Here is a 27,076-nt window from a genome sequence, read left to right as displayed (position 1 = left end):
GAAAACAATTACTTTAAAATGCTTAGAATGCTTTAAAATCTATGATCTGAAGATAAATAAACATATCTGTAACCCAGATTAAAATGAAATAAGCAACGATAACGTGTTAGTAAATGAATAAGGTTTATACTGTAAGATACAAAATGAATTTGACATTTTGACTGTATGTTTTCAGCGTACCATTAAAACTACAAGCAACATGTAGCTCAGCCGCTGGAGCGAGCACAACAAATGGTCAAGGTTATGGGCTCGAGTCCCAAAGAGCACACATAGTCATATCATACTGATAAGTAAGGCACCAAGTATTTAAATGCATGCCAGGTTCGTTATAACAGTGTGTGTGTTCTCACAAGCTAAAACGTTATTTTGACTACGGTTTCTTTGCGTGGAAGTGACGACATCTAGGTCTGCATAATGGACTAAAGGCGGATTCGTGTTTACAACACAACTGACTCCGCCGTCAGTATGTAATACCGTATTCTAAACCGCATTTCCATATAGACTGTGTCTGGGTCACTATAGTTAACTGGATTGGACCGTTAGTTTAAAAAAATAAACGTCGTAAAACACACGTATAAAAAATCTGTATGAAAATAAGACAGGTGTGTTTAAAAGAATTAGTGAGTGAAGGGTATATCTTATGCATTTTCTGCCGTTGCCATCGAGGATGGGTTGTGACTTGTACTAAATATTCAAAATGGCGAACATAGGATCAGCGAGTCAAGATGAGCGCTTGAGAGCAGGTAATCATTACATTTTACATATTCATATTCATTTCGCTTTTCCTATCATCTACTTCTATGAGCAAAGAGCGGTACCCGGGAAATCAGTTACAGCTTGTTCCTGGATTGACCGAAAGACTTTTTTTCCAATAACAATAACATTGCTTACTTTAGCTAGCTAGGTAGCATAAGATGAGCGCTAACTAGCTTCTAAGCTAGAGAAGTTACAAACCAAAACTCTGTCCTTATGTAGTGCAATGTGTGTTACATATTCACGCAGCGAGTTCATTTCATTGGCTGCCCAGACCAAAATCTTTTTAATTAAGGCGCTGAAAGTTTTTTTCCGGTAACTCTTAGTTATGCAAATTGGGTCGAGGAAAGTCGTCAAACAAATGCTTTTCTGAAACGCTGGCGAGTTGGGTTAGTTAGCAGGCGCGCTGCTTCGGGGAACGTTTTGCTGGATGGCGAGCTAGCATGCTAATGTTGCGCTCGTAGTCCGGCTTGAGTTTGCTGTAGGGCAACGGACAAAATAACCAAGATAAATTAGCTAGGTTAGCTAGCGCTAATTACCTATATGTCTAGTAAGGCAGCAACTTTAGCAAAACATTCATGTGGGCAAAATGGTCGTTAGCTGACTTGGCGAAATATTTAACATCAGTTGTAGTAAACGTATCTTTCGTTTTTTTTTGTTTTGTGCAATATTTGTGTGTAATGCAAAAAAGTGAAGTGGTTTTCTTCAGTTCCTCAGCTAAGTAGCTAGGTTAGGTTAACTGCCTAGCCTGTGTATCGTTGCTAGCTAGCTAGCTAGTGATAACTATCATATTCACAAGTTTTCAGTTCTTTCAGATTTATGTCCAAATATTGCTTAACACCTGATCTCTTTGTATTTAGCCATCGTACTAAATAGATGGCTAGCTAGCTATGTATGCTGGTATCTCAAGCTGCAGCGCAGGTCTGGTCGTATATGTGCTAATAAAAAATTAGTTTTTCCGTAATTCATCCAAAGCTCTTTTAATTATAAAAAGGACATTCACGCTGGTATGATACTTATGCAAAATACAAAGTTGTCTGTGAATATTCATTTATACAAAGGCTAGGATCATGAATGATTAATTCATTCGAATAATTCTATTCGATTTGAATTCATAGCAAATGGAGAAGAACGTTTACAGAGTACACGTGAATTTAAAAATGCTGGCCGCCTTTAATTACGTCCCAGCATCTATTGGTGTCGAAGAATCATAGTCAGGCTCGGACCATATTTTCACTAAGAACGTTAAAATTTACGTACTTTAAAAATAAAAATTACTGCAGTGAAAATTCTAGCTTTATCTTGCATGAAAGTAACTTAATGGAATAAAATCATATGCAAATCTTGAAACTCAGGGCAGTTATATTTCGAGGGAGAAGTGCTCCAGAATCGCTCAAAATAACTTCTGGCAAGTCGTAAAGAGGCCAAATACAGAACAAGCACAATATGTGAATGTATGTACCTTGTATTTCGGACATTAAAAGTTCACTAAGTTTGAACTTTACATGGCATGGTCGTTAAGTAAAGATACCACGTAAACTGGGGTTGTCTTCAATGATCTTGTGTATCAATGTTAAGTGTTGAAGGGCAGTGGTTGTTTTTGTTTATTTGTTTTTATCCTTCCTCAACAGTGGTAACTTTTTTTTTTTTTTTCTTCTTTTTTTTTCTTCCCCCCCTTTTCTTTTTACCATGCTGTTGAACATGCTCTTTCGTGCTGGAGCCCCAAATGTGTAAATGTGTACCTTGGGACTTGTGCAAAGGTCTGTGGAACTAGACCAAGCGATGAATGCTAAAAATTAAAATCCAGTGTGATCACAGAAAATTTTAAAAAGGTTCTACGTAGAAAGGTTATTGCATATTTGCACATCTCCACTCATACACTCAGTATTTCAGCAGTACAAACGCTACTGTTTAAGGGATCTGCAAACCTCAGTTTTAGAAGAGATAGACCACACATTTGCCTTGGAGGATGAAGTGATGTGTTTATATGCTTGGTAAATTGACTGTTGTGGTGAGGAAATTGCATCAATTTAGGCTTTTACACAGCCTGCTAACAGTAAAACCTACCAGCTGAACATATTGATGCATCATTTGTTTATGCAGATTATCTTCAGAATTGACCCATCTGTAATAATTCAGCAAGTCAAGGCTTAGATGTAAAAAGAGAGTTTTTCCCCTCAAAGTAAATTTTTATCATCAATGAAAGCATATTTTGGCATAATTGATTACTGAATATGAATATTCAGAAAGATCTCACTATTACTTATGATGGTAATTTGGACCAACCCTGTAGAGGAGTCACTCACATTCTTGCTGCTAGCTGTTAATTTATTTTTCTTCACAGCAACATTTAAATGTCTGTTACTTACATACTTAATGTCTCTGGCTCTTTACCTTATTCATAATGCCCACATTCTTTACTTATCTTCTTTCAATTATGCTTCAAATAGCACAGAAGGCTAATTAAATGCTCGTTTTATATGCATTAATTAAAGCATTTGCATAATGCATTGTGTGTCGGTTAGGATTCTGAAGCTTTCACTGCTGCAGTATGTAAATTTTGTTTCCCTTACCACTTTTTTTTTTTTTTTTTTTTTCAGCTACAAAGTGCTTCTGGCTGAAACTTTATGCTTTCCTCATCTGAACCAATGTCCTAGTGGCTGAACAGAAAACCAGTAGCTGTTTTATTTATATATATATATATATATATATATATATATATATATATATATTAAAAATTTGGACAGCACTGCCCCGCCCCACACACATACACATGGTCCTGCAAATTCTGATCAGGTTTCAGTCTGACTTCAGGTGAGATGTGAATTAGGCATTTACACCGCAGGGTATTGCATGCTCCTTTTAGACTTCATATCTTGGTTACCCATGATCCTTTAATTTAAAAAAAGCACTGTTTAGTGACATTTTGCAATTTACCACATTAAGGAATAAGTAAATGGGTAGGCATAGTTAAGCCTGTCAGATTTGCATCATTTTCCAGATTAAGGAATATGTTCATTTTATAATAGCACTTGGGCCTGAAATGTACAGGACAATGTACCCTAGTCTCAGGCCAGGCATACGTGAAGTAGTTCCATCAAGTAAATGTATGTCTAGCATTTGTGTTATGGGACTCTGCTCTAGGTTTACATCTAACCATGTGTTGCCATTCATCTACACACTCACTCTGAGAACATAGTGACCCACTCATAACTCCAAATTCTCCATCATTCTTTAGAGGGCTCAGAATGGAGAACAAATGACCACATACTGGTTTTTAGAAGACAGCGAACTTTAAAACGGTCATTAAAAAAAAAAACTTGTCAAGTTGAATTGACTTCATTGCATCAGATGGTTAAGCAATCTGTCAACTTGTGTTTTCGTGTAGCTTCCTTCACATGCTATTTACAAGAAATTCAAGCTTGTTTGTTGATGGTGTATGCTGTTATTTTTTTGTGTGTATCTCAGTTGGGAGTTTTTGCATAGCATACCTTGAGGTGTGTAAGTTAGATAATTCTGTTCCTCTGAGTTGTTTTGAGGCTTGCCACAGTGGTTGTTGGATAATGAATTCCTACAGTGTTGTCAGGCTGAGGTTGCTTTCTGGGAAAGATTTCTTCCTCTCTCCTTAATTAAAACAGTCACACTCTGGTGGTAATTGGGCTTGGTTTACTTCTCCCTCGCTGCTGTGCCTGCCATATCCCTACCCTAAAAGCTATCCAATTAATATGCTAATGAGCTGATAAATATTTATGAAAGTTTTGAATTATGCAGAAAGCTTTCAGAGATCTCTCCGAAATGAATTGCTTGCAGTACTTCAAAGCCACACACTGCTAACGAGCAACGGGGTGTAAGATTTGCATACGGCTTTAATCAGCTGAATACTGATTAAGTTTCATTATGGATACTACAGTTCCAGCTGCAGTCTTTGTCTTCATTTCACTCTGGTAAGGGGAAGTAACTTTTCCACACACCATTTGTAACTGGCCTCATTACTTCTGGAATAAGTACAGGAGCAGGCGAATGTTTTGATGTGAAGTTACTAAACATCATTTGGATTTTTAATGGTATTGTGGATTACTTTGGGAATTAAGTTTTTGCTTGGGAGTTTATTATTAAGAGAGATTAAATTGAAGAGTCCATTTGCCAGGTGTGTGCGTTGTAAAAGGTCTTGGACTCAGAACTTTCTTGTAAGTGTCTTCTCTGTGGTTGATGATTGGGATCAAACTTGCTCTGTAGCATAAATATTTATCTTGTCAGATTGTTATTAATGGTTATTTGAATACATTTTTCTTATGTTTTGTATTGTCTTAAATATAAACATCATGGTATGCACATGAGGGAAGCATCAATAGTTTATGAAAATCTTGTTCATTTTCTTTCATCTCAGATTTTGTTTTGTCAGAAGAGCTTGCAAACATAATAATGAATCCACATGTATGACTGCAGAGGTATGGAAGTGTTTTAGGTGCTTGCTGTGATTACCTCAAGGTCATTGTTTGTTGTGCATACTTGTTTTATGAATTATCAAAATCTCTATAACAAGTTTAGACTACTAATGAGCTTCGTTCAGATGAAAATTCTTCAAAATCAGTGCATTGCTAGTGTTTCAAATGAAATTTGAGGAGCTGTTGATCTGGAAAGCAGACACTGGATGTACTTCCTCAGAGACATGCCCTGTCCATCCATAGACAAATCTTTTTTTTGAGTCGGGATTTATAATGCGGATAAATTATTCACTTTGGCTCTGTGTTTACTTTTTGCAAAATCTGATTTTCACTGCCCAAGACCACAAAATTGCAACAGTAACAAAAAGGCATGGTGACTGTTCAATAAACAGTGTTTATCCACTGCAGATTCTACAAGTGGCCCAACAGAATCACGTAAAACTGCCATGGAAATTGGAATGAATAGAGTCCAAGGTAAAATGTTATTTTGTGTGGGGCTGTTGGTTTGTATTTGTATATAGCTGGGGTTGGGTGAGTGAGATTCCTTTATTTTTTGTTTGCAGGGTAAGGTGTCTAACACTTTTTTTTTTTTTTTTTTTTCTTTTCCCTCTAGCTGCTCAAACAAATGGTCTGGACTCACAGCAGAAACCAAATGGACAAGCAACAAGTGCAATCAGCACACAGGCCTTACTTCAACAGGTAATGTTACCACTGAACATCCACCACCTCAAAAAAGGACCCACTTCATTGCTCACAGTTATTTTTTCTTTCTGCATGCTCTACATAAATGTATAGTCTAAAAATGACTAGCACGGTAGTGACCACTGTTTCTTTGGTTTCCATGGAAAAGGGTCCTTTGCCCTGGAGACCAGTCAGAGTAATTTATTGAGAAAGTCTTGGCAGTCATTATCTCTTAGAAACAATCTCTTAGAATGAGAGATCAGATTGGTATGTTAATTAAACACTGCTGCAGTCACTCAAACAGGTGGAGGCAAATATTGAAATGTATGCAGAATTGATATGCACTGCATAATGAATTCGATTATTAAGTGTAAGTAGAACAAATACTTGTACTTCTTGCATGAATTTTTGTATCTACACTTAATATGTGATTCTTTTTTTTTTTTATCACCATTAATTTATATCTATTCCTGCTCATTGGTGACATCATCGAACATGACTTTTACATAAATCAGGTTGTGCAAAATGACAGTGATCTTGAAATGCAAAGGATTTTGGACAAGGAAGCAGCAGAAAGTTTCCATAAATATTCCTGGCTTCATCCATTCACATCTGAGTGTGTGAAATGCTTGCACATCCATGTAGATTCTAATTCTAATATTCAAAAATTGTTATGCAGGTCAACAATTTAGTACCTAATACTATTAGGAGTGGTCTATAGCTGAGGTGTTCAGTCCAGTTATTGGATGCCCGGTTTGGTTTGTTCAAACTCCCAACACACTTCTGCTAGGTAATCAAGAGCTCCCCTGCACTTATTATTTGCTTCATGTGTATGATTGGCTGGAATAGAATAAAAATCTGGTCTGTGTAGGTGTCCTGAATACTGGAAAAAACACTGGCCTGCAGTATCTGCAGCACCTAGATCCACACAACACCTTTTTCTTCTCTCTGAACACAGGAATTCCCTTTTCATTCATAGTTAGGGTTGCATTCCCAAGCTCATGCCATAAGTCATTGCATACATCTGGTATTATATACATTTAGGTTTATTTAGTCTAAAATAGTTTACAGATTGTGCACTTTAGAAGTCTTGTGTTTACTGTTTTCTCTTTATTACTAGTCTGTTTGCCAAAGGGTCATATCCAAGTTATACTCATTTGAAGCCTTATTGGTTAGCTTGATATTTATTTAATGTTTGTATCAAATCAACCCTGAACCATTATACATAGTCTGTGTATTCTACAGGTACATTGTAATTTTTTTGTGAGTGTGTTACAGGTTTATATTTGTAGTGCTGGTGTTATTTCAGTCTTGACTTAATACATTTGGCCAATGGTTTGGCTGTGCACTTAACTGATTTGTAACTGTTGGTGGTGCACCAGCTATAGCTTTAATAACGTGGATAACAATTCACTGTAAAGTGTCTTTCTAGAGTGTGCACATGTATTACATTGAAATCCTAACATTAACGAAGTGTTAATTTTTAGGCAGGCTTTAATGAAATGGTAGACCTCTGACATTAGTATTGGTTAGTGGGAACATAATTGGTCTGGGATGGCGGTGCATTATGTGCAGGACAAGAATCTTCCTATAAGTGTTCTGAATTTAGCTCCTCCTTGATCACAAAACAGTGCATACCAGTACAGACACAACTGAAGTACAGCCAGTATCTATTTAATACAAGACTGTCAGATTAATTCACACATTAACCTCATGAACAGAACACCCTTTAGGAGAGTGCACTTCTCAGATATGTACACAGAAATATTTATGCAAGTATGGCCTTCAAGAGGCATCATCTTACAGTTGCTTTCCACAAAAGGTCATTTTGTCTACAAATTGCTGCTTCATCTAATTTCAGTTGAGAATGTTTCCTGCTGTGTTAGTGATGCCAACACAGAAACTGGTGACTTTTTGTTTCCCAGTAGACTACTTGGGGGATTTTTTTTTTCCTTTTGTGGCTGTTTGTATTCATTTTCAACTCTGATAATCACTGATTGCTGCAGTGGAGCCATCATGTCCTGGTTAATTTTAACTGGAATCTTACGAGGGTTGCCATTGTGGTTACCACAGTCACATCATGGTCATATATGGACTAAAGTTTGCTGAGCACATCAGTGTGAATACTCCTCAACCCTCACCTTCAAGCAAAAAACCTGCCAGGAATGGCTGGTTGTATCTGAATCTGACTAGTGGATGCCTCTTATGTAATATCTGGTGCAGAACTAAATGTTAGATTCTTTGCTTATTTATTCTTGTTTGGAGTTTAAAGGGAGAGTAAAGATATGTAGTGGTTCCATTTTTGGTACAGAAAGTGATTTCACTGAAATGGAAACCAAAATCTGCCAAAGAACTGCAGTAGTTGTCTTTTAACCTTTTAGCATCTTGATGTCTTCAAGCATTAAAAGACACTACAGTAGTGGTTGTGTTTTAGCATTCTGAGAAAATGGAACCGGCTTCTTCATGAATTGTAAGTGGCCCAGGCAAGGGCAAATGCCATGAAAAGATGACTTAAAATGGATTTTCAGGATACTTGTACCCTGTCAATGCTTTACTGTGCTTACGTGGATGTCAAAAAAAAAACTGTCAAGGCACATGCATATAAGAAGCGCACTGTCTTCTCTCTGTGTAGTTGAGTCTGAGCTCGGCGCAGCAGCAGCAGCTGTTAATGCAGCAGGCACAGCTTTTAGCAGCAGCCGTGCAGCAGTCAGCCAGCCAGCAGAGCACCACCGGAGCAAACATCTCCACCTCAGCCGCCACGCCCATCACCCACATCCCCCTCTCTCAGCCCATCCAGATCGCATCTGTAAGAGACTGCCGCCACCTCAGATGATCAGCAACAAAAAGATCAAAATGATATAAACAGTAAAAACAAATTTAAAAAGAAATTTTAAAAAGCAACACCCTGCCATGTAATGACCTTATATATGTATTGGGTCTAAGTCCTAGTTTAATATAGTGCTTTATTATATTAAACATTCTAGTGTGCCTAGTCAGCTTGCATAGTAATTGCATTCATGCATATGGAGACTGATAACTAATCACCAAGGGAGCTATGGAGAGGATATTGGATTGTTTTTGATCTCTCTCTCTCTCAATTTCATTACCCTGTCCTTCTCCCCTTCTTATCCTGGTCTTGCTGTATATATTTTGGTCAACTTCAGCAGTTGCAGCCTTCAGGTCTGAACCTGCAGCAGTTTGTGTTGGTACAGCCAGGCCAGCTGCAGCCTGCCCAGTTCATCATCTCCCCTTCACCTCAAGGACAGACTGGTATGAGCGCATGCTCCAGCACACATAGAATAGATCATGTTCTGTTTCAATGTGTGTGTGTGTGTGTGTGTGTGTGTGTGTGTGTGTGTGTGTATATGTATATGTATATATGTGTGTGTGTGTGTGTGTGTATATATATATATATATATATATATATATATATATATATATATATATATATATATATATATATATAATATATATAATATAGTCTAGATTATTCAAGATTAGAGTGTTTCAGGTGCTGCTTCAATACTGTACTGTGTGAAAGATTTAGTGCAAGACATGATCAAACACACCTGATCGTGCTAATCCAGTTTTCTATAAGCTTCTGAGATGTGGTGCAAGACATGGTTTATTAGAGTTTGAGAGGAATATAGGAGAGTCAGTCCTGATGTAGATATAGACTGAGTGAAGGTCTGTACCAATTTGGATCAGGAGCATTGGCGCCCATGTTTTTTAGATTTAAAATTTGAGATTTATTTACTTTGGTCCTCTTTGGTTCATTTTGTCTCAATCTTATTTTCTGCCTATTTTTCTTTCAGGCCTCCTTCAAGCCCAGAATCTTTTGACACAACTACCTCAAAGTCAACCCCATGTCCTGCAGCCTCAACCAAGCATTGCTGTAACCACACAGGTCAGAGCCTACAAATCCCCAATATTCCTGCACTAGAGTTACACTTTGTCACCCATCTTGCATCCAGAGGCAGAGCACTTCATATGGAGTCTTGAGCTTGTGGCCATGATCTACTGAACACTAGGCAGAAGAGAGCACCTTTCAAAGCAGAACCCATTAGTAGAATTTGTTGCAGCCCCCACCCCCAACAAAAATGCTTGGCAGCACCCTGCACCACAGGTTCCTTTATCATCACACTTTCTGACTGTGGTATGGTTTGTTATCTTAGTTGAGTGCATCTACTTTACTCTTGGGCATCATGGGAACTGGAGGTCTGGCTTTTTGTTCTCCACAGGCAGCAACCCCCACACGGAAGATAGCTGCCATGCCAGCTCCTGCCCCGCCTCCTCCGAAACGTGTGGAAGTTTCTATAGTGGAGGAGGCCAGTGACCTGGAGGAGCTGGAGCAGTTTGCCAAGAACTTTAAACAGAGGAGAATTAAACTGGGCTTTACTCAGGTATGTTGCTGTACAACTGCATTTCATTCTGTGACTGGGGCCTCACATTGTGCCCAATACTTGCAGATCATGCCTTTGCGTTTGTTACCACTAGGGGGATGTGGGCTTGGCCATGGGAAAGCTCTACGGCAACGACTTCAGCCAGACCACTATATCTCGGTTCGAGGCCCTGAACCTAAGCTTCAAGAACATGTGCAAGCTCAAACCTTTGTTGGAGAAGTGGCTTAATGATGCAGGTCTGTCTGACTTTTAGTCACAAATGTTTGCTTGTAAAATTTCAGTAGCTGTTATCCAAATTCAAGTCGGGACATTTATACCTCCATATGTTGGTGACATCGATGAAGTGGAAGAGTCTAACGTTTTCTTATCCCTACATAACCTATTTACTTCAAATTCAAGGTTATTGATGAGACTTTACAAACCTCATTATCAAGTGGCACTTATTAAATTGAACTGTCTACAGATGCTTATTGTTGCTTTTCTTCTGTGCTTTTGTTTGTTTTTGTTTGTTTGTTTTGTCTGTTGCTATAGAGAACATGACAGACACTGCAGTTTCTAGTCCCAGTGACCTGTCTCCAGGTCTTTGTGAGGGCATGAACCGCCGCCGCAAGAAGAGAACCAGCATTGAGCCCAACATCCGCCTTGCACTGGAGAAAAGCTTTTTGGAGGTCAGTTCCTCCTTTACCTCTAGGGGTCAGGCTTAACAAAGAAGACAAGTAACACTTCCTCTTTATTAACAGTTTTTAGCAGGAATAGTAACAGCAAACCATAGGGTGTACAGCATTCTATCTGCATTTTGCTGTGTCTTGTTAGGTATGTGGGATATAAAGACTAAGCACATAATGAGCACATATTTAAACATCATAGCTCAGCTGAAAATGGTACCACACAGGAAACCATGCTAACTGCAGACTTTCATGCCCGATGAATAGTCACTGTCAGTCATCTTTATTAATAGTGACATTATTAACTCGTATCCCTTCTGCAGCAAAGCCAAAAGCCTACCTCTGAGGAGATCACACTGATCGCAGATCAGCTCAGCATGGAGAAGGAGGTGGTGAGAGTGTGGTTCTGCAACCGCAGGCAGAAGGAGAAGAGGATCAATCCTCCAAGCAGCAGCAGCAGCAACCCCAGCACCCCCATCAAAACTGTTTTTACCAACTCCACACCAGTGGTGCGTCTCTGTAGACCTAAAACCAGCAGGTCAAAATTAGCCTCAGATTGTCCAGTCACATCCACTGAATTTTTTTTTTTTCTTCTTCTTCTTTTCTCCATCATGAATGTTTGCAGGTGTCCAGTGCCTCAAGTACACTGACTGCAAATTCAGCGCTCCCTCTGAACACTGCCTCTGTCCCCAGCATCACTCTCACTGGTATGTTCAAATATATATATGACTCTCTTGACTTTTACACCCAGTTCACATCTTTTCCTTACCCTCTTTACGCTGAGATATGAAGATAAATAGAAATGTCTTTACTTTAATTGTTTGTATTATTTTATTATTTGTCTTGTCATTTTTTCTGTTAGTTGGGCATTGACTTTGGCTTGGGAAATGAACAAATTCACAAAATTGTAACTAAGGAAATACGGGCTACGTTAATTTTGTCATCCTGCAACACTGAATTGTTTAAAATTGCATTTGTAACAAATATTTACCACACTTTTGACAAAACAAAAGGAATAAGAATTAGTGTTTTTAAAAGTAATCAACAGGGATTCATTGTAAAATTTAAATTCTACTATGAGTTAAAGAAGGAATGCTGGCACCTTTATTCTACCAGTGAAATATTAAGGTATATTGCAAAGTACCAATCAGTAATTTTGATATTTTTAAACCAAATAACTACACACGATACACATTTTCTGCTGTCATCATTTTTCTGGATGCAACATTTATACAAAATCTATCACAAGTAACCTGCAATTGACCAAGAGTAATGCCCATTGTAATATAATGCTAGCAGTAGAGGTTGAGCTTCTCTAAAAAGCTTGATAACAGTGGCTTTGTAGACAACCATACAATCAATCAAGAAATGACAATTGCTATTCTGCACCTGCTTTCTTGGTTCCAGGTACAACTCTAGGAACAGTCACGTCAAACACACCTTCAGTCATCTCTCTGGCGCCTGCTATCGCCAATCCAGCTCCTACCATAACATCACCATCGCTTACTACCTCTGCCACTGCAGCGGCTATGAGCAGTTCAAAGCAGGATATGGTTGCTACGAGTGAAACTGGTGCCACCATGGCAACAGCAGCTGCACAGGGTCAGCTTGTGGTGACTCCAGCGGGGCTGGGCGGGGCTAACCTGGCAGCTGTGGCAGCAGCTGCAGGCCTTAACCCAGGAATTATTGCACCCTCCCAACTGACTCAGGGGTGAGTCTTTGAATGTGGAAGTGTGTGTAATTGTGCATAGGATATATAGTTATGCATGTTTTCGCACAAACTTCTTGCATTTTTCATGAGCCTTGCAATTCACAAATGAGAGCAGTGTGTGTTAGTGATATGGAGTGCTTTGGTGTAAACAGAGATTGTGCACTTCCATGTGTGTTTGTTTATAATGAATACCTTCTGTTAATTGAATTTATAACGAATGCCTTCTGTTAATGGCTGAATATGTGGTTTCTGCCAGGGGAGCTTTGCTGAGTTTGGCTCCAGCAGCTCTTGGTAATGCACTGAATCCAACAGCGCTAATGAACACCACCACACTGGCCACTATTCAGGGTCTGTGGATATTTTAAGTTTTCCTTGTGTAGGCTTCAGTGTATTTGGGCACATTTTAAAATCAGTTTCATTCATTTAAAAATTGTCATGTCTCTTAAAAAGTTAATGGTTTTACCTTGTTTCCAGCTCTTGCATCTGGGGGTGCATTGCCCATAACCTCCATCGATGGAAATGGCAACCTGCTGTTTGCCAACACCAGTGCAGGAGGAGCAGGTCCTAGCCTGGTGACAACTCCTCTTCTTTTCAACCCCTCAAGTCTGTCACTGCTCCCCACCAATGTGCTGTCTGCAGGTGGCGCTGCAGGCGGGGCTCTCAACCTACAGGTGACGAGTGAGGCACACCAGAGTTCCATTGCTCACACAGCATTGCCAGTCAAAAGCGTCACTGTGGCCTCTAAGGCTCAATGAACTTTTGGCTTGCTCCCTTGCTTTTCTTAAGACTCTTATTTAATCCCTTTGCTATTACCAAATATTGAAACTTTATTACTACTATCTTTGTCCTTCTCCTTATGGCAGGAGGCTACCTTTGTTTTTGTGGACAATGCCAACTGTCTGTCTTGGCATTTTGTTTCTTAGGACCTTTATGGGTTTTTCATTACTTTTCTAACTGTACAGTAGTTCTGTACTATTATTACACATGCTGGGTAAGCAGCTGGAGTTCTAATATCTTTACCTTTTTGCATGGGTTTGGAGGGTCTTTTTCCTGAAACAATTTCTAAAATCTAATATTTCTAATTACAGATTCTACCAAAAATGTGAAAATTTTTGATATCTACTCAATTGTCCTTAAATGAGATTACTCAGCACAACAGAGTTTATATTTCACTTTGTAAAAGGTTCCTTTTATTTCTGGGCCTCTTGTGCAGGTCCACTGTAGAATAGTTCAGATTTATAACCAAGATCATTTCATATATTTTATCATTTAATTTAGATATGAAACTGCAAATTGTCTGGTTGGATTTTTGTGTGAGGCTTTTAAAAATGTTATTGCTCTAACTATTGCATCACTTTATAAACTCGGTTAGAAGGCTTTAAAACTAGTAATAAATCACAGAGGCTCTGGTTTAAAACAGTGTCTCTCTAAGCAATGCAAGTGGTTTTTGTTCTCTTCAACTTCTGTCTGCAAACACTGATTTTACTTTTAGCTCTGTGATAGTCACTCGGGGTAGACAATGTCTGCAAACAACACTGATTCTGAGAGTTAAATAGATGAGGGATAAGTAAATGTGATTTATTATGTTAAGATATAGCAACTCGTGATACTTGATAGTGTCCAGTTGTACATTTAACTGGTAAGTTATCACATTAGGTTTAAAGAAGATCTGTTTGAGCAAGATTTTTAGTACTTACAGATGCTGAGGTCAGCTTCCTCCTCTTTCGGTAGCTGGATCTTTTAAACAGCCAAACAAAAATGTCTCATCACTATTGCTGAAAGAAGACAGCTAAAGTAATTATAGCAGTTATTGTAATTTCATGAGCAAGGAGTAAGATGTTACAGATGCTTATAATCTCTCTCAGATCAACTTTACGTATTCTAGCTGGGCATTTCTGTTGTTGTGTTGAGGCAAGTTGATTTGATATGAGAAACATCAACCAAAGTGAACCCCTAGCTGCTAAATGTAATCATAGATAACCATCATACAGTCACTGAATAGAGATGACAAATCTCATGCGTGCGTGCATTCAGCATCATATCTATATTAATCAGCTGAGGTCAATTACCTTGTGTGCATAGCAACCAACCAGACATGGGTTGGCCCTGTGCTCTTTGTAGCAAGTACTTTTTTTTTTTTAGAAATACCTCAGCTGCATTTAATATTGAAGCATAATACTGATGTGAAAGGTATTTTCTAGAATTCTGTCCTAAATGTTTTTCTGAATTTGTTGGTCCTCAGAATTTAGATTTACCTTTTTGGCTTTAGATGTGTCTATAGAGCATTACAAATCATTAACTTTTTGGAAACTGGACTATTGTAGACTGACTTCTCGCTGAAGTACTTCCTCAGAAGAATACTGATGAGAATAGAGAGCTATCGCACACCCTCTCCACTGCTGGGATGAGCTGAGAAACCCTTCGAGTTGTTACAAAAGGGATTTAAAAAAATTTGCGACTTGCTGAGTATAACTCCTAGAATAATCCTGAAAAGAAATTGCTTTGAATTGGATTTAAAACTCAGCATGAGTCAGTTCTCTAAAGTTATTTCATAGTGCTGGTTTTGGTAATGAATGCATTAAAAATACTACTGCATTGCTAGTACTACTATTTTGTGTTTGGTGGGTTTTGTTTTCCCTGTTTTACATGCCAAATACCTTCTGCTCTGCTGCTTTCTACTACCAGTGTTACTAACCAGCAGCAGGAATCCCCACCTCTCTCCTGGATCAGGTTTTATTCACATTCTTGCATGTGTGATGTAAATGAAAGAAAACATACGTGTGTGTGGGGGGGGGTTTAATTTGGTTTATAACACACATTAAAAAATGGTGGCGGGGGAGCAAATGCCTTAAAAATTTAAATCATATTGTGCTTTGTCCTTGTTTGTTTGCTTAAGCCTTAAACCTGAGGCTTTTTTTGCCGTGAGGGAGGAGGAGTGCAGGCAACTTTTAATAAAGAGCGTCAGTAAGACTCACTTCAGGTTCTCATCATCCCTGTGAAATTTTCGTGTTCCACTGTAGTCCTGTGTTTTAAATAATGGCACACAAGAGAAATACCAAAGACTTGATCAGTGATTGAGACCCAGAGCTGCCACCTCTCCTGTGTGGCTGCTTAGGGGAGACATCAAGAACACTTTTCTCTTCACAAACACATGAGCACAAATGCCCTCCCAAGAATTTAGTTTTTACAGAACTTTTAGTGTTCCTTCTGTGTGCTACTGTGCGGTTTTTGATGTCACTATAACACCGTCATATGGTGTTTATTACATTTCCTTGCTGATGCTCATTAGCAGCAGTGTTTGGTGTTTGTTTTATTTTTTCAAGCTTTGCTCCAAAGCAAATATTTTCATTACTGCTGTTAGAGAAAATACCAAAGATTATTTTCTTCTTTTTTTTTTTTTTTTTAGTGTTTTGTCTTTGCTTCTAAATTCCGATTTTTTTATATATTTTTTTTACATTTTTTTTTGTAACTCGGTTGCTGTCACTTAACATCTTATTCACTTACTGAACTTTTTGTTTTTTCAAATGCATGGTTTTCTATACAACAGTGGTACGTGTAGGAACGAGGTATTTTGCATGCAGGTTTTATAATGTGCATCTTCCACGGTAATTGCTATCTTTATTTTCAGATGTAAACCTTATCAGTTTTAGGGTTTTACTTTGTCACTACAGAATGCGTATCATTTTCAGCTTTATGGTAGAGGAAAGCTACCAAAGGTTTTCTTCACAACACCACAAATTGCACACAAATAAGATTCTCAAGAGCTTTGTTCATAAAATGGCTTCTCCAAGGTGAAGTGGATGAAAAGTGTTTTAACCTAACAAACTGGGTCATCTGGTATTAATACTGTAATCTGCTGTTTTTGTTTTTAATGTCTATTGCATAGTCTTTATGGAAGATGTAGTTGTATATATCATTAAAACATTTTCAATGTGTTACCAAAATGTTGTCCTTGAGTGTAAAAGGCACAATAATTGCAAGCCACTCTAATTATGCCTAAAGCACAGAGGGATATATTTTTTTTTATACATTATGAAAAATAAAGCAGTTTCACATCAAATGTACAGAAATTCTCAGTATATCAGCATCACTTACAAAAAAAAGAAATCTGTAAAAGCCAAATAAGTCATTCCTTGCCTGATCCTCATCACAGCACAGTAGCTGATTGGTGTGTGCACACACTACGGCTAGAGCTAAATGGAAACCTTTTCATGCCCTCCTTTGTTGGTGCTCATACATTGGTTTTGCTAGATATGTTGTCATATGGGTTGCCATAGACCACATGAAACCAGAACAGCGCCGCCCCTGACATTCTGCTACATGAGCTGTAAGAAGCTGTTCTACTCAAGCATGTATTGGTATACATATTTTTTTCTGTTTTCAACATTTAAGTACAGTTGCAAAGTTGCTTAAAATTCGTTTTGAAGTTGATCTGTTAAAAACATTACTGAATTAGATAAGTTGAAAAAAATGCTTTGAGGGGCAGTTTAGAATTCTAACATCAGTCGATTTCTTCCACATGGTAGTAGACATTCTCATCTTTGTTGTCCATACATTACCAGAAGTCTCAAATCAACTCAATACAACTGAACGGACAAAGCTAAATGGTGTTTTCGAAGTAACAGTAAATTGGGGATTGATTTATTATACAGGTAAGTAAGAGACTCCACATTCTTCAGCAGTGAAACTTGGAATGCAAGATTGAACTTGTTACAAATGAACACTGCTTAACATGTTAGCGACGTGGAGGCAGAGGTTGCATGTGCAGAGAATCGTAGGTGTCCTTAGAAGCAGAACTCAGACCCTGGGGTAGACAGCGAAAAAAAATTATATTCATTATTAAGCCATATTTTGTTTTAAATATAATTTTTCCTGTTCCAATAAAAGTGGGATAGTGAGAACATGGCATTTGCTCACCTGGTACACCTGATCCTGTCGACGCTGTGGAGAGCAATAAAATGCCCGTTACTCTAAATATGTTTTCCCAAACACCCTGTTGGAAATGTCTGTCTGCATATTCTAAATCCCCAACTTTCTAAACTCTCAGTTTCAGCAAACCATTCCACAGTCATTCTAGTATTATGGGCATTAAACAATTCAACTAATGTTCAGAAAATTTGAGAAATCAAACGTACATCCTTCTTAACTTGGATCTCTCTGTATGGGTCCTCTGGCTTTTTCTGCAGAGGCTGTAAATGAAAACGTTAACACATTAATAAGGTTTTCAGTTAAACCTGTGTGAAATGTGTTTATGTAGTAGCCAATACCAGGAAATCTTTTTTTGTTTGTTTTTCCTCCCTCCCCCCCTCACATTCTCGCAACTGTCTCACAATTAGAAAAGGTTACGGTAATGAACTGTTGAGAGGGGTCCTTACCGTGTATGTGTCCTCTTGCGGTCTGCGACGCTGTATGTAGTAACACAGAGTGAATATCAACATAGTTGGATTCTTCAGTTAGAAATTGGTACTAAAATTCAGTTTGACTGTCACATGCATTATATATATATATATATATATATATATATATATATATATATATATATATATATATACACACACACACACACACACTCTGATGTTGGATAGCAAAATGGCATTCAGGTTAACCGTTCAATCAGTGAAAAACTATTTCAACCCACTCACCCCATGGGCACGTCCACCTTCAGCATCTCTCTGTCTCAATCTGTCATAAGTGATTTGGTTTCCCTCTCTTAGTACCTTAAAAATTATATAAAATATGATTAACGGCTTGCAATGAACACAGCAGTTAGTCTGATGTCTAGGAGTGGAAAATACTTACCTGATAGTCAGAATCATCCAGACTTTTAGTTTTTGGCTTCCTGTACTGGTAAAAAAAAACAAAAATACTCAAATGTAGGTAATTTGTTTTATTCTATATTAATCTAATTTAGCTCCTGTAGCTTAATGTCTGGATTTGTTTTTTTGAGTATCAGTCAAAGGCTTCTGACTTGTCCATAAATAATAAGGCTACTGACCAAGTCAAATAACAACTTTTGCAATCTATAGATCTACTAACAAAAATATTTTGGAAATGTGCATAGTCTCACTGACATAAGAAAACAAAGATGCTAATGTAGGTGTTAGCCTAACATCTTCCACTATTGTTTTAAATTTTCAGTGAAACTGGAAAAGAAAAATCAGTGTGTCAGATGAATATTTGAAAATGTTAGAAAGCTGTTCTAAGGTGTATATTTTTGAAAAGAATATATTGGTAAAGGAGTGTGAACTCACTCTCTCCCGCAGAAACAGGCCCGTGATTATGATGCCATAGCTTAAGAGGAACACATCTAGGATGTAGCAGAATTTGGGGTCGTAGAGAAAGTTCCCCTCTGTGAGAAAGAGCAATCACACAAGTTTTCAATAATCATGATATTTTACTCTCTCAATTGCATAAACTAAAACTGTTAAACATTATATATTCATATATGAAGAACTTTTGTTGTGTGGGTGTGTTATACAACAAACTAGAAATTCTGACTATAAAACTACAAATTAATTCTCCATGAGTATTTTGGAATGTGATTTTGTAATTCAAGGTTAAATGCAGTTAATAATAAACCCTGTGGAGGCCCCTAGGCAGTCGAAATCTAATTATCTCCTAATACGATTTTTTTAATCCACTGTCACAGGGCCTCTAAAAGAGGCGGGGCCCATAGACCAGTGCCTACACTGCCTGTTTTGTAAACTGGCACGCGTTAAGTGTATGACTGTATGCAAGAATATATGTGATAGAATTAGTTTTGTTTGTTTTGCTTTTTATCTGTGGGCAAACACTTAAAATATTCCTCCTCGAAATTAAACAAGATAATTTTTTCTTTACTCCTTATTTCTTAAATATCAACATGGAATAGGAGCTGCTTTCAAACAGACAGTAAACATAATTAAATCCATTAATGTATACACAATATACCCATGAAATGTGGCACAACCTGACTCACACACAGGCAAGGTTCAAGCATGTGTAAGTGGTGTGTAAGATCCACCAACTCTTTTGCGGTTGGTGAGACTCACAGTTTCTAGTTCAGTGGTTTCCTCAGCTGCATCGCTCTCTCCGAGGTAAGCTGGTGTAACTGACTGTGTGTGTGTATGTGTGTGTGTGTGTGTGTGTTTGAGAGACAGAGAGAGAGGGTAGGAAGGAGGAGGAAGGCTCATGTGGGACATATTTACAACATACACCTACGCTCACATGAAGGTGAATTTTTGAAGATAGCAGTGTCACACGATGCAGAGCATAAAAAGGGTCTTCAAAAGGTGTGACTTACTGCTCATGCACAGATAACAATCTTGTGAAGTTATTAAGATGATTTGTCTAGGTCTGTGTTGTTGTTGTTGTTGCTGCTACCACAGTAAATATATATAGTCTCTTTTTCCACAGCAGTGTCATTGGAAAAAGTTGTAACCTGTGACGTCTTAGATGTTTGTTTTGTGTTTTATCGATTTTTTTATTTATTAATTTATGTAATTTTTACATTTTGTGTGTGAGAGGTCCCTACCTTTTAGTTGTATATAAGTGTATAATCATACATTTATTCTTTGTCTGAACAAACACATGGAAAATATGGAAAATACGTAAAGCAGGCTGGAATGACTATATGCATTTGTGCATTGAGGATTCCAGAGTCTGCTTCCTCATTCTGTCTTGTCCCTATCACACAAACCTACCATCAGCTTCCTTAAAACGTCCCTAAAGATCCATTTTCAGATCTGATTACATCTGGGTATCCAACAACCATAATTTATTTGTGATTTAATTACAGAGGAGAATGAATAAGGAAGATTCAAGAATGAGATACAGAATTTGGTCCAGTCTACATTTAAGCGTATTTTATGATATTAATGGTACTTGTGAACATTACATCTTTTTTACACACCTGCCACTACATTAAATAGTTCTCCCAAAAATAACAGCTACATAAAACGATACGGTAGTTGCTTCCAGTTAGCAACATTTGCATTGTTGGAGAAAGTATTCAGGATACAAAGGAGTTTCTTTAGCAGCATCTTGAAAGAGCCAAACTGACTGTGCCATCATAGACAATTGATGTCAGGTATACGCAAGTCTGCTCTTAAAGATCTATCTCCCTCCAGAGTTCAGATCCCTATTCCTGTGCTCCTGGCTGCATAAGATGCTTGTGAGGACTCTGCATTGGACTGAGTGTGTTATATTAGAGTAGGAAGGCTGCAGGGCACAACAAGCTGTGTGCTCAGATGCTTTTTCAGAGACACAAGCCACAGTCTAGTTCTTCTATGGCAATCGTAGTCAGAGCTATGTATATTATGCAATGCAGCAACACGATTACCAAACCACACCTTGATGTCAGATATCTTCTTTCATGTGAGCAGCCCTACTCCCACTTTTCTGACCTGATCTATGAAGGTGCACCACTGGCGTGTCTGTGGTTTCACCCTTATCTGTCCTTGTCCATGAAGAGCTGATTCCTTCTGTGACAGGTCTGGCAATGTTGCACTGAACTGATAAGCTTCCTCACCGTCCACCCTGATAGACTATCATGCGGCCACATGTGGCATGCACGGAAGGGTTCCAGAATGCAGGCCATCACCTGTGTCTTAGTTTGGTTGTTTAAACATACCTTGTGATCGTTACATGTAATGTCACTGACAGGTCCACATGATCATTAGCTGTAGGTGCACTTTTGACTGACTTGCTGTGTTTTGCATCGCTTTGCTTGGGATGGCTCTGTCTGTATAGGTTGTGGTCAAGATTATACCTTCCTTTCAACCAACCACAGTGGTCTACTGGTGTGGTTAACTTAACCTTTTTCAAGAAGCCTTAAGAGCAAATAATGCTTATACGTCTAAACTTGTTAAACCCACGTAGGGGAACAGAAAAACAGTGGCATACAATACTGAATGACAGCTATTACTGTAGGGTATATTGTACTTTCATTGTTTATTGTACTTAATGTTGTGTGTTATAGAGCTTATGTGTTTTGCACTTCTAGGCATCAGTATTGATTCCTGTATTTCAACAGTATTCTAGTTCAATGGTATCTTATACTCTAACCTACTGTACTGGCTAGGACGCTGGCTATGGGTAAATGACAAAGCACTTTTGTTAGTCGCTCTGGATAAGAGCATCTGCCAAATGCCGTAAATGTAAATGAAAATGTATAAGAATTTCATTATTAAGGGGTACTACTGAAATTAGATACTTTATAATAAATAATTTTGTGGGTTATCTGTAAGAATAATTTAATAAGAAAATATAACTTTTTTATGTCAACCTTAAAATGTTGCGTTTTCACGTGATTGGAATTTTAAATGGTCACTAATTATCAGCACTTCAGTTTAAGTTAAAAAGATTTAAAGGGTTTCAATAATTAACTGCACCTGTTAAAGTTCTTGTGCCAAGATTCAGCCTCATAAACCTCACTGGTGTCAGAATGCTTTTGTTGTAGGATGTTGAATGCCCCACCAGAAGCAAATACCATGTCGCAATAACATTTTTTAAATGATTTTATTACTTTTGAGAGACCATCTTAACGTACGACAAAAAGTAACATAAACAACTTTAGAAAACAGCTTTAAAAGGAAATGCTTTTAGACTGCCATACTGGCTCAAGGCTCTTTACTTGTGCATTCACAGTAGTTTCTTCTCACTGTCAGAGCTACTGAGATGCTGAGGTAGAGGAGCGAGATGGGAGCATGTATGAGGAAACCACCATAATGTCATTTTATGTGAGCTTTCTCATTTGGTGAGGCTACTTTAGATAGGTCTCCTATCAGACACAGGAAGCTCAGTGGCTTTCACGTTCATGTTCATCATCTTCATATGTGCCTTTACCACATGTACAAAGACAATTTTGAAACATTTGGTTATTGTTATGCATGTAATTAGCTAAGTTAATTTAAGTTTTGCATATTTAGACTATTAGTTTAACATATTTAGACCATTATTCCAATTTGTTGGATTTTGATCATATTTGGATGGTTAGTTTTATTAAAATGTGTGTGTAAAATGAAAAATTACCATTTTTGTTCTTTTGTCATTTTTGTTCTTTTGAACAGTGCACTTTGCAACTTTAAAACCCATATATTTGTGAAAAATAACCAGAATCAAGAATAATATGAAATCTGATGAGGTCTGTCCAAGAGGTGTGACCTTTGGTATGAAGACTTTTTCTCCTTCTTATATCTGTTTCTGAGACATTGATCATCATACTGTTGGAATTTTAACATAAACTGAGGGTGATTTATAGAAAATGAAAATTGAATGATGTCATTGACTGTAAACTGACATTGCAACACCCACAGATCAAAAATGACATTTTCCTAAATATAGGAAACTTAGAAAGATATTAATAGAAAGACAGCTCTGTCGTGTAATTGGCACAGAGGATGAGTACATGAAGGAAATTATGCAAGTCACACTGGTATTGCTATTTTACACTGTATTTTAAATGATCTACAAGTACAAAAAAACAGCATTTAAAATGATATAGGATATAAATACATCACTAATAGGGCATCTGACTTTCTTTTATCTTCAGAGTCGCTACTGTCATATTTGGCATTCTGTTTTACATATGAAAAAAATATTAAGCCAGTAATATTTATTGCAGAATGGATTAATCACATTCACATCGCCATTCTGCTAGACCTTTCTTTGAGTATCTTAAAACCCTTTCTGCTGCGGAAAAAAAAGTGGCCAAAGACATATCAAGCTTTCGTCCACCCATCTATCTCTGTGACTATACTGAAATGGTTTGTACCACTGGATTTTGTAACTGATAGCAATGGATTCATGATTATCAGTTTTAATGCTAATGCTACGAATTAAGTTGATCACTTAAATTGAAAACTTAAAGTAGATCCTGTGATTGTTTTTAGGCCATCAAGAAAGATTTTTAATCGCTCTCCCCTCTTCCTCATGTGTATTTCTTTAAACATTATCGGGTTGCCATATTATGTCAAGGACATCTACACACATCATTTGTGTTGCTAGCAGGACCTTTGTAGGGTTAATCTTAAAGGTAAGCAATGTGCATTCATTTTCTGGGGTTTTTGTGTTTCGTTATTTTTATTAAGGAGTAGTCATTTCAGATGGCAAACCCTTGTTGATCTGATGTTTCCATTACTATGTTGATCATCTACCAAAAATATTTGCAAGCAAAAATCTATTATCGGAAAACTACTGGAAAAAAAAAAAAAACCAGCTATGCATTACGCGTGTAATTTATCTTACCCTGTCTCTCTCTCTTTCTTTCTTTCTTTCTTTCTCTGTCTGTGTGTGTGTGTGTGTGTGTGTGTGTGTGTGTGTGTGTGTGTGTGTTGTGTGTGTGTGTGTGTTGAAAATAAACATTGACTGGAAACATGTCTTATAATTCTGACAGAGGTGCATACCTTTTCAAACCCCTGTAGAAACATGATTCCCATATTTGTGATTGACCTTTTCTTTTAAGATAGCAGTAACACCAGCTCAATACATGTTTTATTCATGGTTGCAGATGGAAAAAGAGCCCTCCTACAGAGTTCCTCTGTGAGTAAGGACAGTAGAGGTCTTGTCTTAAGGCTAATCCACGACCAGCTTCTTCTACCCAAAGCCTATCCTGCACCATTTATGAGAAACCTCAAGACTGGCCTCAGATCAGGTGGAAAGTGTCACTTAGCGGGCTTTCTCTGGACACAGCAACACAAATAGTCCCAACAGTGATGCAGTTTGAAGCAGAGAGCACGGATGACTGTGACTAAAGATTCCAAAGCTTTTGTTTCTTATTATGCTACTGTGGTTTATAATTGGGGAGCTTCATGGTTTGCAAAAGCACTGCATCACTGTGTCACAATTTCTGTAGTTTTAGTTAGCCGTTCAAAGAGTTTGCTATGTGCGAAAGAATGCTAGGACCCATTTGGTTAAATTGGGTTCAGTGTAATTTTCTCATATTCATTTTATTTGTTTACGTTTTATTTTTTGCATGAAAGTAATCCTGAACAAATAGCCATTCAAAACTTCAATATGCGCTACCAACCATCATCAAGTACATATATAGCCAAATTCATGTTTAGACCTGCAACATAGGTGTAGATGTTTGTATTGCTGCATCTGTTTAATCTACTCTGTACACATTTTGCTAGAATATAAAATGTGTTTTGTGGTTCTGTTCTGTGACCTTCCAGACAAAAACGAAAGGATTTTTAGAATGTCATATAAGAAATGAAATAGGTTCTCTCTTTTTTTTGACTTGGCATTCTCTGAAAGTGGGCAATAGCTTAAAGCAGCTATTGACACATGTAAACACCTCTCAGTCCCCTGAAGTTCTTGTAAATTTACATTTAGCTGACGCTTTTTATCCAAAGCGACTTACAATTATGATTGAGTACAACTTGAGCAACTGAGGGTTAAGGGCCTTGCTCAGGGGCCCAACGGTGGCAACTTGGCAGTGGTGGGGCTTGAACAAGCAACCTTCCAATTACAAGTCATGGACCTAACCACTGAGCTACTCCTACTCTTCTAGTATTAATCTGTATATGAACAAATACATTTCAATTAGAAAGGGGAGTTGTGCATTTTCAGAAAGAACATTTTGACCATGCCACTGTGTCAGTGAGTCTAACTGTCAATGATACTGATAATAATAATAATAATAATAATAATAATAATAATAACAACTTTAGTGTTATTATTACACAATCACAATAAAGTACTATTTGTAGATTTACACATCCATTTTAGAGACAAGGTACTTTGGCATGAGACATAATGTTACACATTAACCAATTAAGGCAATCATTAAAAAAGTGTAATAATCTGTATTACTTGTGCAAGTTTAAGAAAGACACTGAGAAAAGTTTGAGAATATGTATACAGATTTAGTGCTGCTCCTAAGCAGTCAGGGCTGAAAATAAAACTGAATGTATATAACTGATGGGTCTTATTGGGGGAGCGAAAACATAAAATCCCTTCAACATGAATCTTAGTTGAATTATCTATTCAAAATATTTAATTTTCAGTTTACACAAGTTCATAATGCACAATAATTATGTTGTTAAGATCAGTAAACGTATTACATTTTGTGGCGTTCATAAAAATTGCATACCTAATCTACGTTTGACTATTTTACACCCAAAAGATGATTGTTTATATACAAAAAGCAACAACACTCCAAAGATTGAGATTTGAAACAGCTGGAGTTGTCAGACACAGTAATCATTGCAATGTACTTCGCAAAAAAATTAAATAAAATAAAAAGATATTGTAGGGTTTAATCAATTCATTTTGAATGTATTTCCCTATTAGATGCAAAATTCTAAATAGGTTGTTAGAGGAAAAGAAAGAAAACAATTTCAAGATAACCTCCAGAAATTCAAACACAAGTGCATATCCATTCATAAACAACACAAGATGTCTTAATTTGGCCATCAGAAAGAGTCAAGGCCCTCACAAACTACTTGACAAGGCTCTAATTGCTTTTACACGCAAAACCAACCAAAAAAAAGAAGCAAATGCATTCAAGTATAGGTTTAAACATGACGGTGTTGAGAGGTTTCATCTCTGTCCTAATTATTGACATGAAAAAAGAACACATTTGTCCATTTTCTTGATTTTTTAGATCAAATTGGATAATCTTTTTTTAAACGTTCAACAGACACCAGCTGAATTTCAACAAAGATGGCTGTCTTGAGCGTCACAGTAAAGGAGCCCATTAACCCTGCTTCTATTTCTTTTCTGCACTTTTTAATAAATCTCATACTGAGGAAAGGTAAAACTAAATAACAATTTAGATAAAACCAAAAGGAAGCAAATTTTTTTTTTTACCAGTGGCAATAGCAAACAAAAGGTCTTACCTGCTGAGACTAGAGAAATCTGAGTGATCAGTAGCACTAACACGCAGGCCTTTTGAAGCCTCATGCTTCCGAGTCAGATATCCCCACTACAGTCAATGTCTGCACTAGTTGTCCAGAACAGTATTTTTAGCATGAACAGTCCTACCACGGATAGTCCAAAATTAGATGTTTAGGTGCTCAGGTGCAGGGGAGCGATGGCGAATAACTTCTGTACTCTGTTGTGTGGTAAGCTTCGGTGACGTGACAGCCTCTTTGAAGCTCTGAGCTCCGTCTAGTGACAGGAAGTGGCTCCTCTGAGCTCCACCTGGTAATGCAGATGCCCCCCCCCCACCCCACCCCACCCCCACCTCCACACGACATGGCTGCCTAAAGGTTTGTGGCCTGCTTTCTGAGCCCCTCCTGTGCTGTTGTGAGATGGCACTGGAAGGGAGGGTAGCCGACATTGTGAGCAACAAGGGTCACGAGAAGAGCAAAGCAGCTGAGGGGTCTCCCTACGCAGCCTTCACACCTTTAAACCTTTTCCTTTTGTAGAGTTTAAAAAGCTTACTCCACTTTCATTGCCTGTGAACTACACTATGTGAAAATATGGTAAAGG

At 37.7% G+C, this 27,076-nt stretch overlaps 2 protein-coding genes across 4 annotated transcripts; one reads left to right on the top strand and one right to left on the bottom strand.

Annotated features, from left to right (window-relative positions):
- Nucleotides 1-120: 120 nt before the first annotated feature.
- Nucleotides 121-16,718, top strand: pou2f1a (POU class 2 homeobox 1a). 3 transcript variants are annotated; one of them, XM_027009763.3, is made up of 14 exons: nucleotides 121-743; nucleotides 5,607-5,672; nucleotides 5,812-5,897; nucleotides 8,512-8,685; nucleotides 9,047-9,149; nucleotides 9,695-9,786; nucleotides 10,121-10,282; nucleotides 10,377-10,518; nucleotides 10,814-10,950; nucleotides 11,271-11,456; nucleotides 11,573-11,654; nucleotides 12,355-12,658; nucleotides 12,915-13,006; nucleotides 13,133-16,718. In XM_027009763.3, the coding sequence occupies exons 1-14, from the start codon at nucleotides 698-700 to the stop codon at nucleotides 13,411-13,413; spliced, it is 1,953 nt and encodes a 650-aa protein (XP_026865564.2). In that variant the 5' UTR covers nucleotides 121-697; the 3' UTR covers nucleotides 13,414-16,718. The 3 variants fall into 3 exon arrangements, with proteins under 3 accessions (XP_026865564.2, XP_026865557.2, XP_035390944.1); XM_027009756.3 differs by having other exon boundaries at nucleotides 9,044-9,149; XM_035535051.2 differs by lacking the exon at nucleotides 121-743 and adding an exon at nucleotides 3,358-3,567 and having other exon boundaries at nucleotides 9,044-9,149.
- Nucleotides 16,719-16,818: 100 nt separating this feature from the next.
- cd247 (CD247 molecule) lies at nucleotides 16,819-26,758 on the bottom strand. Its single transcript, XM_027009779.3, has 8 exons — nucleotides 26,482-26,758; nucleotides 18,910-19,007; nucleotides 18,458-18,502; nucleotides 18,301-18,375; nucleotides 18,034-18,063; nucleotides 17,794-17,847; nucleotides 17,576-17,599; nucleotides 16,819-17,462 (listed from the first exon to the last, which is right to left on the bottom strand). The coding sequence occupies exons 1-8, from the start codon at nucleotides 26,543-26,545 to the stop codon at nucleotides 17,394-17,396; spliced, it is 459 nt and encodes a 152-aa protein (XP_026865580.1). The 5' UTR covers nucleotides 26,546-26,758; the 3' UTR covers nucleotides 16,819-17,393.
- Between the last annotated feature and the right edge of the window lie 318 nt (nucleotides 26,759-27,076).

The sequence above is a fragment of the Electrophorus electricus genome, chromosome 18, assembly GCF_041902795.1.
Source record: "Electrophorus electricus isolate QZ-2024a chromosome 18, ASM4190279v1, whole genome shotgun sequence".
Taxonomy (NCBI): Eukaryota; Metazoa; Chordata; class Actinopteri; order Gymnotiformes; family Gymnotidae; genus Electrophorus; species Electrophorus electricus.
The sequence above is the reverse complement of the archived record's forward strand: the minus strand, read 5'-3'. Positions and strand labels throughout refer to the sequence as shown.